Genomic DNA, 10,823 nt, shown 5'->3' on the forward strand with positions numbered 1-10,823 from the left:
TGAGCTGGAAGACGTCGTGGGCGCCGCAGTTGTCTCTAAATTTAGTCCCAAAAGATATAAAAATGAGTTCAAAAAAAATCAAACATATTGCGCAATCAAAATTCGGAAGAGTTTCTAATTTGAACATTTCACACACCTTGCGGTTCTGTTGTGGAGTTTGGAACAGTCGTTTTTTCAGGGTCTCCTTTAACCATTGGGGGCAATTGTGACCCTTTCAGGGTGGTCAGCAGAGTCGTGCTGTTTGCCGGAAAGATTGCAGTCTTGTTGGTATTCGCACATCTTTCGTTTCCGCAGCACCTGATGATGATCTGCCTCCGCTTGATTGTCTCCAAGATAAATAACTGTCTGTTTCCTATTTTTTAGATCGGTTGTTTGCCCCCTCGTGATTTGAAACATTATATTTTCTTACGTGGTACTTTTACGGCATTTCCCGAGATCGAGAGCCTTCTCTCCTGGATCGCTTCACTCTATTGAAACGAAAATTTAAATTAAATCCAGTTTGATATCGTTATTTTCAAACCTCTTGCGTGGTGCTGAGGCCGAGCACCAATTGGGACAGTGAATAAAGGACGAGCAGCGCGAAAGACAGATATTTCGAGGGACGCGGACTGAAGCAAAAGATAAAAAGCAGCATCTCGGACCCGTATAGTTTTAAAATATCAACGCTTGTTCGCGGTCCACTTCGATTTGGTGTCTGATGTGTCAGGCTGAACGGAAATTGATCCAACAGCCATTGTTATACACTTGGTGTAAAACAGAAAGGCGTCAAACACATATCGACTTCCTGCACGTGTCAATTTTCCACTCTTCTCGTTACAGATAAAATTTTAACAAGCTAGGTGTAAATTGGAGCTTTTTAAATAAAATTAATTGGGAAAAAAATTCATTTTTAATAAAAACCCAAATGAAACATATTATTTTTTAGACATCTGTTATCAAACTTCACATTACGCATGGATTCAGAACAAGACGTCCGTTGATTTTGTGTATATTTTCCATATTTTATCGCCTTTATTTGAGTTGCCAAGATTTAGAGAATTTAAAATAATTGAAAAATCCATACTTGCTCTTGCTAGACGAGTCAGCCGCGCAATTTTCAGGCAGCAGCTGGCTCATTTTCCACCATCGGAGCGAAAACTGACAAATTGGATTCCGCACGTAAAGGAAACGCATCAAACGCTGATTGAGAGCGGCTAGATATGCACCAATTTGACGTCGGTTGCCATGTTCACGTAAGCAATTAAAATTTAGCAAGATATTATGCGCTTTTGATATTCATCATCACCAAAAAAATAATTTTCTTTACTCAAATCCATCGCTTTTTATTTGAGAAGAAAAATGGTGATCCCTTTAAGCCAATTAATTATAAGCAGTCATTTTTAATTATTAAATCAAAATCACAAAGAGTAGATAAGAAAGTAAAAAATAGGTAAATTTATTGAACTTTATTATTGCTATGTACATAATATGTTCTGTTTTTAACAAACAAATGCAATACAATAGATCGATTTGAGCACGTTTCCGAGGCCAAGGACAAGCATGAGTAACGCTAATTGACATTCACGTTTAGCAGTGACGTGACTGTGATAAATACGGACGCCTGCCAGAGCTGTGAAGCAACCAGCTTGACCAGTCGCCTCTCCAGGTTGTATACCAGCTGATAGTAACAATTTCATATCAAGTTTTTGTTAGGGATTTTAGTTTTTATTGGAACAAATTTGAAATTTAAATTGATATTAAAAAAAAATCAGGCTATCAAAATCCACTAATAGGTTAAGAAGGTGAGAAGATAAAGTAATCAAATCTTAATATGACATTACTTTTATTGTTAATATCCGCTAAATTTTATTTTTGCACCCGCATTAGATTAATAAACAAATCTCGCAGGTCCACGATTTCACAATTCGCAAAGAATCCAGGTCATGGTGGAATTGGACCGGGCGTACGTGAAGGCCAAGTTTCCGATGCTCATGGCAATGGTGTCGTAATTGGGCCCTGGCAGCGTCGGGTTGGCCGAGGTGAAGTTCTTGAGCAAGTGGGACGAGTTGGCCGTGCACCACCTCGGATTGCTCGGGTTGCCGTCTATGGTGGCCGCCACCCACGTCCATATGTTATCTGCACTCTTTAAAGTTACTAAATATCCGTATTTTGTCTCTGTGAACTCAACTGAATCGCGCTCGGGCGCAAGAGGATTCGCTTTCGTTCGCAAAAGACGCCATTTTCATTCCCCATTGGCAGCACTTCATGTACGCTTCGGCCAGGGTAACCTTTGCAAATCGTAATTTGTTTTTTTCAGATCGTGATCTTTTTTATATTGAAAGAGGGTGTTTGCTGGAAATTGTGCCTGTAAAATTATAAGTCCAATATTTCTCGGAAATTTCCACTGTTTGTCCCTGCCTTCGTAGAATTTTCAGCTAGAAAAGAAAAGCTGATGCAACATATTTCCACGGCACGAAGTGTGTTTAGTCATTATATAACTGTCTAACAGGTAAACTTACGGTAATTTCCGAGTGGACGTACTTCTTGTTGCACACAATAATCGCCCAGCCATAAGTGAGCGCAATCCCGAACTGAGCGAAAGCTGAACAAAAATTTGTTGTTTACTGAAACGGTTTGTATTTGAAACTCACTGTTGAAGTTTTTAATTTCGTTCTGTTGACTAATCTGAAAATTAAAATCAAACAATAAAATGGATTTTTTGTTTGGAAGGATTTTGTATACATTCACGTTGCAGTTGACTGTTGGACACACTGCTGGTTTCTGTAAAATATTTTTGTTATCTAAATTAAATGGGAACAGGTGTAGAGTGAAAATATTTAAAAGTACAGTGGTTGTTGTAGTTGTCGTGGTCGATGTTGTAGTACTTGTAGTTGTAGTCGGGGTTGTTGTGGTTGAAGTTGTGGTCGTGGTTGTTGTTGTAGTTGGGATTGTAGTTGTAGACGTGGTTGTTGTTGTAGTCGGAGTTGTTGTTGTAGACGTGGTTGTTGTTGTAGTCGGAGTTGTTGTTGTAGACGTGGTTGTTGTGGTTGAAGTTGTGGTCGTGGTTGTTGTTGTAGTCGGGGTTGTTGTTGTAGTCGGGGTTGTTGTTGTAGACGTGGTTGTTGTGGTTGAAGTTGAGCTGGAAGACGTCGTGGGCTCCAAGCTGGTTTCTGTAGCCGCAGTTGTTGTCTCTGCATTTAGTTCCAAAAGATTTGAAAATGATTTCAAAAATCAATGAAGTATTTCAACGTATATTGCTTAAAATTAAAATTTGGAAGAGTCTACTTTGAATATTTCACAAACCCTGTGAGTCAGTGGTGGAGTCTGGAACAGTCGTGTCTTCAGGGTCTGCTTTAACCGTCGGGGGCCGTTGTGACCCTTTCAGGGTGGTCAGCAGAGTCGTGCTGTTTGCCGGAAAGATTGCAGTCGTGTTGGTATTTGCACATCTTTCGTTGCCGCAACATCTGATGATGATCTGCCTCCGCTTCAACTTCTCCACGATAAAAATCTGTAAATTTCCTATTTTTTGGATTGATAGTTTGTGATTTTGAAATAATTTATTTTCTTACGTCCTGATATTTTTACGGCATTTCCCGAGACTAAAAGCCTTCTCTCTTGGATCGAATTGCCCTATGGAAACAAAATTTTAAATTGAATCTAGGTCCAGTTAGCTATTGTCAAACCTTTTGCGTGGAGCTGAGCACCAACTGGGGCAGCGAATAATGGACGAGCAGCGCGAAAGACAAGTATTTCGAGAGACGCGGACTGAAGCAAAAGAGTAAAAGCAGCATCTCACCAAACCCATTCGCTATAGTTTCAAAAAATCTACGCTTGTTCACAGTCCATTTCGATTTGGCATATGATGTGCCAGTTTAACCGGAAATTCATCCAGCAGCCGCTTGATGTAAAACAGAAACAGAAATGCGTGTCAAACACATAATATATGGACTTCCTGCGCACGCGTCAATTTTCCACTCTTCTCGTTTTATATAAAATTGAACATGCTGGATGTGAATTGAATCATTTTAAATAAGCTTAAAAATAATTTAATGTTTAAAATAATTCATTATTAACTAACAAACAAACGGAAATTTAACAATTTAATTCATAACTTTGCAGACATCGTATATCATATTACATTTTACGCACAGAGTAAAAAACAAGACGTTCGTCGATTTGACGTACGAAAGGGTGCCAGCGTTGAGGTTCATAGAAATGGAATCGTACCCTCTTGTCGTTTCTGATTGCTGCAGCACCTGGCAATGATCTGCCTCCGATTGGTTATCTCCGCTGCCTAAACATGCCTACTCTCTAATTTACTTCAAGTCATGACCGTGCGTCCCTCAATCGGATTTTTGCGCTAACGTTTTTATTAATGATTTGGCCGCGCGTATATCGTAAAGGTTTATATAAGGCTAGAGAATTGAAGAAGCATGGAAACTATAATGATGCAAATAACAATTTAATATGGGGAAAGCATGAGTAATATGACTTCCAAAAATATGCTTGATCTTAAATATTCAATCAGACTAATTCGAGTATCATATTTTTTGTGTTTTCCATATTTTTCTGCCCTTCCATTTGAGCTGCCATGATTTACAGAATTGAAAATATATTATGAATATCTAAAAACTTTTGGTTAGCCAGAACTGAATAGCAAAGCGATAAAATAATTATTAACGCAGAAAACTAAACACCCAAAAAATACGGGCAGATGCTCAACAATATCTGAAATGAATTAAATTAAATTTAATACTTGAGTCTCGGTACAGGTACAGCACACTTAAAAAAGAGGCTTCGGCCTTGGCTAAACTAGTTCTATACGTCCCTAAATTAGCTCTCCAAGTTGTCATTTTTACCATTTTTATGAGTCCATTTAATAAAACATTAAAAATAATTTAAAAAAATTCATACTTGCTCTCGCTAGACGTCTCAGCCGATCAATCTCGAAGAGGCAGCTGGCTCATTTTCCACCTTGCAGCGAAGCCATCCGGGCGGAAACTGACAAATTGAGATCCCCACGTGCATGAAACGCAGCAAACGCTGATTGTGAGCGACTAGATGTTCACCAAAAGTTGACGTCGGTCGACGCCTACCAGAGCTGAGAAGCAACCAGCATGACCACCCGCCTCTCCAGGTTGTATACCAGCTGCTAGTTAACGAGCTCGAAAGAAAAAAAATTTATTTCATTCCTCTATTTTTTTCTTGTGATTTAAAAAATCAAACAAAATATTCTTATATCATGGGAGATTTTATTGAATAATTTATTTTTCTTCCAATGTATCTAACTCAAATCAAGTTTTTGTTAGGGATTTTAGTATTCATCAACAAATTTGAAATTTAAATAGATATTAAAAAAATTCAGGCTATCATCATCCACTAATAGGTTAAGAAGGTGAGAAGATATAGTAATCAAATCTTAATCTGACATTACTCTTATTTTTAATATCTAAAAACTTTTTTTCATTAACTTTGATTTATAAGCAAATATCAGGTCCACGATTTCACTCTTCGCAGAGAATCCAGGTCATGGTAGAATTGGACCGGGCGTACGTGAATGCCAAGTTGCCGATGCCCATGGCAATGGTGTCGTAATCGGGCCCTGGCAGCGTCGGGTTGGCCGAGGTGAAGTTCTTGAGCAAGTGGGACGAGTTGGCCGTGCACCACCTCGGGTTGCTCGGGTTGCCGTCTATGCTGGCCGCCACCCAAGACCACTCGTTATCTGCACTCTTTAAAGTTACTAAATATCCGTATTTTGTCTCTGTGAACTCAACTGAATGGCGTTCGGACGCAAGAGGATTCGCTTTCGTTTGCAAAAGACGCCAGTTTCATTCCCCATTGGCAGCACTTCAGGTACGCGTCGGCCAGGGTTACCTGATCCAAATCGTAATTTGTTTTTCAGATCGTGATTTTGATCCGAAACTGGGAAACCCTTTTTTATATTAAAAGAGGTCGTTTGCTGGAAAATATGCCTGTAAAATTATAGGTCCAATATATTTCTCGGAAATTCCCACTGTTTGTCCCTGCCTTAGTGGAATTTTCAGCTAGAAAAGAAAAGCTGCAACATATATTTCCACGGCACCAAGTGTTTTTAATCATTATATAACCGGCTAAAAGGTAAACTTACGGTAATTTCTGAGTGGACGTACTTCTTGTTGCACGCCATAATCACCCAGCCAACAGAGAGCAGAACCCCGTACGGATTGACAGCTGAACAAAAATTTATAATCAGCTGAAACTGTTTGTATCTGAAACTCACCCGTGAAGTTTTTTACTTCGTTCTGTTTACTGATCTGAAAATTAAAATCAAACCATGAAATGGATTTTTTATTTGGAATGATTTTTTATACATCCACGGTGCAGTTAATTGTTGGACACACTGCCGGTCTCTGTAAAATGAAATTTATTTGTTGTCTAAATCAAATGGGAACAGGTGTAGAGTGAAAATAATTGAAAATACCATGGTTGTTGTGGTTGTCGTGGTTGTAGGTGTAGTGGTTGTAGTTGTAGACGTGGTTGTTGTGGTTGAAGTTGTAGTCGTGGTTGTTGTTGTAGTCGGGGTTGTTGTGGTTGAAGTTGTGGTCGTGGTTGTTGTTGTAGTCGGGGTTGTTGTTGTAGACGTGGTTGTTGTGGTTGAAGTTGAGCTGGAAGACGTCGTGGGCGCCGAGCTGGTTTCCGTAGCCGCGGTTGTTGTCTCTGCATTTAGTTTCAAAAGTTTTGAAAATGAGGTTAAAAATTCAAAGAAGTATTTCGACATATATTGCGCAGTCAAAATTTGGAAGAGTCTACTTTGAACATTTCACAAACCCTGTATTTCAGTGGTGGAGTCTGGAACAGTCGTGTCTTCAGGGGCTTCTGTAACCATTGAGGGCCGTTGTGACTCTTTCAGTGTGGTCCGCAGAGTCGTGCTGTTTTCCGTTGTCTTGTGGGTAATCGCACATCTTTTGCTGCCGCAACACCTGATGATGATCTGCCTCCGCTTCAACTTCCCCTTGATCAAAATCTGTACGTGTCCTACTTTTTATTCGATTATTTGCCCCCTCGTGAGTTTGAAGCATTATATTTTCTTACCCCCTGATACTTTTACGGCATTTCCCGAGATGGAGAGCCTTCTCTCTTGGATCGCATTGCCCTGTTGAAACGAAATTTTAAATTAAATCTAGGTCGAGTTCATATTGTCAAACCTTTTGCATGGTGCTGACCACCAACTGGGACAGCGAATAAAGGACGAGCAGCGCGAAAGACAAGTATTTCGAGAGTCGCGGACTGAAGCAAAAGGGAAAAAGCAGCATCTCGCCAAACCCATTCGCTATAGTTTCAAAAAATCTAAGCTTATTCACAGTCCACTTCGATGGCAACTGATGAGCCAGTTTAACCGGAAATTCATCCAACAACCACCGTGATACACAACAGAAAAGCGTCAATCACATGGGCTTCCTGCACACGTCGTGTCAATTTCCCACTCTTAATCTCGATAATATTAAGTTTAACAAAAGCTAGAGGTGAATTGGAGCTTTTTTTTTTAAAAAAAAACCTTCAAAATAATTTAAAGTTTAAAATAATTCATTTTTGATAAACACATTGACGGAACATTTAAATTTTTTTGCAGACATCATATTTCACTTTTCGCTCAGAGTCCAGAACAAGACGTCCGTCGATTTGGCGTAGAAAAAGGGGTGCCAGAGTTGAGGTTCATGTAAATGTCTCGTACCTTTCCGACGTTTCTGATTGCTGTAGGACTTGGCGATGATCTGCCTCCGATTGGTTATCTCCGCTGCCTAAGAAACTTTTCTCCCTAATTATACTTCAAGTCATGAACGTGCGTCCCTCAATCAGATTTTTTTGAGTAATGGTTTGGCCGCGAATATCATATAACTTTTAAGTCTATATAAGGCTAGAGAATTGAAGAACAATCGCAAAATATATTGATGTAAACATTTAAATCTTGGGAAGCGTGAGAAAGACCGTGAGTAATGCTTTACAAATAATGTACTTGATGTAATTATTTAAGCAGACTAATTCAAACAGCAAAAATTTACTATGCATTTTGAATTTTTTCCTCCCTTCTATTTGAGTCACCAAGATTTACAGAATTTAAAATTATCAATGAATTATTTAAAAACCTGTTATCCGAATAAAAAAATAATTAACGCAGATAACCAAACCCGATAAGAATACGGGCAGATGCTCAGCAAAACAATCAACAATAATTGTCTGAAGAGAATTTAATTTAATTTAAAACTATAAGAGTCCCAGCAGGTATAACAAACTTAAAAAGAGGCTTCGGAACAGTTTAAACTAGTTTGTCAACATCGATCTGGAGGTATAGTAGTGCTTACTCTGATGGAAATTGATCCATCATGCCTGCTGTATGTATTACGAATACAGAGCTTTGTGTCGCATATATAACCATACAAACAGCTATAGTGACGCAGAAACTTGACATTTGTAGTAAAATCCTGTTCAAGTGTTTATTTTTTTGTCATACTCCCTTTGTCTATTTATTTTAGGACAAATTTTGTGATTACACAATATTTTTAGATAATTGTGCCTAAACTTTATTTCAATTTTGAATAAATAAAAAAATTTATTTCAATTTTCAAAAGTAAAAAATATGATAAGCTTCACAATCAGCTGAGCAAGTTGATGTTTTTACCTTATTTTTTATTAATCCAACTTAGATAATAACACAAAAATCCATACTTGCTCTTGCTAGACGTCTCAGTCGAGCCATTTTGAGGCGGCGGCTGGCTCATTCTCATCGGCTTAAGTCGAAATTCATCCCAGCGGCGGCTGAGAATTTTTGCTGGCAGCTCACAATATTTTAAACATGATGTTTGATAGTGCGGTCAGCCGGTCACTAATATATTTCTCCGGAATTAATCGTTTTTTTAAACCACAGCTCAGACAAATTCACGGTGGCTGACGTTTGAAAAAATTCATTCAAATTTAGCAGATTCAAATTATAATCAGAACCTTTAAAAACGCTTGATTATAAATACAAGTAACGGGAAAATGGGTTATTTTGCAATAAATAAAATGATTCAGGTCGTCCAATTCTCGTTTGCTTCTGTAACGCTAATTATTTTTTTCGGTAAGTATATATTGAGCCTTTTTACACGGTTTCTTCGCTAATTTTGATAATTTACACAACGCACAGAGTCCAAGAAAAGACGTCCGTCGTTTTTGCGTATGAAAGGGTGCCGGTACTGATATCCATACTGATAGCGTCGTATCCGGGACCAGGCAGGGTCGGATTGGCCGCCGTGAAGTCCTTCAAGTAGAAAGATGAGTTCTCAGTGCACCAGCGCGGATTTACAATGCTGCCGGTGATGCTGGCCGCCACCCAGGTCGGTCCAGAGCCTATTGAAATTTTATCACAATTCGCACGAATTCACTATTTCAGGTCAATTTAGTTTACTGAAGTGGTTTTTCAGGCAATCAACTTGACTTTGGTCGGTGAACGAGGCCAGCTTCATACCGTACTGGCAGCAGTTTGAGTAAGCAGTGGCTAAATTCGCCTGTGAACTCATCAAGTCAGTTTTTGAAATCAAATAATTTTTACAAAATTTTACTGCGATATCGCTGTGAACGTATTTCTTGTTGCAAAGGATAATCGCGTAGCCAGATGTCAGCTTGACCCCGTTTGAAGAGACGGCTGCGAATTAATTACAATTTTATAATGAGTATGTCCAAATCATTTTGATGTTCGGCATACTGTTGAAAGTGTTAACTTCATTCCACAAGGCTTGCTGAAATGTTAATAATTTTAATTAATAGAATATGGAAGGCGGAGAGGCCATTTTTACATCTACGGTGCAGCTGACGGCTGGGCACGACGCCTGATCAGACAGAAAAGAAAATAGTTGCAAAGATTTAAAATTGTATTTTGTGGCTTAAAACTCACAGTGGTTGTCGTTGGAGTGGTTGTAGTTGTAGTTACGGTTGTTGTAGTTGATACCGTCGTGGAAGTTGAGGTCGAAGTTGATGTGGATGTTGAAGTTGGTCTTGTAGTTGTAGTTGAAGTTGTAGTTGTGGTTGAAGTTGTAGTTGTGGTTGAAGTTGATGTTGACGTAGAAGTTGAGGTCGACGTTGATGTAGAAGTTGACGTTGAGGTCGACGTTGATGTTGACGTAGAAGTTGATGTTGAAGTCGACGTTGATGTTGATGTGGCAGTTGGGGTTGAAGAAGTTGACGTTTCTGTGAAATTGATTTATGACTTCTTAATAAATTTCAAATTATTAAGAGATTTAAAAAACGAAAAACATTAATTTATGACGTTTATCGATTTTTGGTGCAGCTAGAACAATATTTTGCAAACCCAAAGAGCTTGTCTCCGCTTCGGTGGATGCCGAAGTACGCAGGGTAGTCAGCAGGACTACCGTGACTTTGCTCGCGGTCGTGACGCTCAGCGTCGCGTTTGAGACTTGGCATTTTGTGTTGCCGCAGCACTTAATGATGATTTGCCTTCGTTTGGGCTTTTCCAGAATCAGAGCTTGCCCATTGCCAAGCACTATGAACTTCGATCATTTATTGAGTCCTAATTAATTGTTGGTCACTTACACCCTGTCAGTTTGATGGCGTTTTGTGATTTCCGGCTCTCACGGGTTGCATTTTCCTATTGAACGATTTGAAAGTGATGCATGCTCACAAATATCAATAAAATATTTCTTGAAGACCTGAGCAGTTAAATAATAGCAACCATCATTGTTCCTCGAGTCAAATTGTCAATTTGATATTAAATTTATTAGAAATATTAGCATGAAATAATCAGAAAAAAACAATTTAATGCTGATATTGTTGTATAATCATTTTTGATCATCTAAATATTATTAAAATTGGTG

At 38.8% G+C, this 10,823-nt stretch overlaps 1 protein-coding gene and 2 long non-coding RNA genes across 3 annotated transcripts; all 3 read right to left on the reverse strand.

The window, feature by feature from the left end:
• Nucleotides 1-1,811: 1,811 nt before the first annotated feature.
• LOC135940451 (uncharacterized) lies at nt 1,812-3,844 on the reverse strand. Its single transcript, XM_065485329.1, has 9 exons — nt 3,663-3,844; nt 3,549-3,609; nt 3,283-3,498; nt 2,827-3,170; nt 2,722-2,760; nt 2,631-2,664; nt 2,499-2,581; nt 2,168-2,267; nt 1,812-2,115 (listed from the first exon to the last, which is right to left on the reverse strand). Exons 1-9 carry the CDS (start codon nt 3,768-3,770, stop codon nt 1,898-1,900), a joined length of 1,203 nt encoding a protein of 400 aa, XP_065341401.1. The 5' UTR covers nt 3,771-3,844; the 3' UTR covers nt 1,812-1,897.
• Nucleotides 3,845-6,039: 2,195 nt separating this feature from the next.
• LOC135939143 (uncharacterized) lies at nt 6,040-6,457 on the reverse strand. The gene is made up of 3 exons (XR_010574721.1): nt 6,330-6,457; nt 6,239-6,272; nt 6,040-6,189 (listed from the first exon to the last, which is right to left on the reverse strand). It is a non-coding gene; the product is annotated as an uncharacterized LOC135939143 (long non-coding RNA).
• Nucleotides 6,458-9,697: 3,240 nt separating this feature from the next.
• LOC135938691 (uncharacterized) lies at nt 9,698-10,002 on the reverse strand. Its single transcript, XR_010574688.1, has 3 exons — nt 9,887-10,002; nt 9,789-9,821; nt 9,698-9,731 (listed from the first exon to the last, which is right to left on the reverse strand). It is a non-coding gene; the product is annotated as an uncharacterized LOC135938691 (long non-coding RNA).
• Nucleotides 10,003-10,823: the final 821 nt, after the last annotated feature.

The sequence above is a fragment of the Cloeon dipterum genome, chromosome 3 (genome assembly GCF_949628265.1).
Source record: "Cloeon dipterum chromosome 3, ieCloDipt1.1, whole genome shotgun sequence".
Taxonomy (NCBI): Eukaryota; Metazoa; Arthropoda; class Insecta; order Ephemeroptera; family Baetidae; genus Cloeon; species Cloeon dipterum.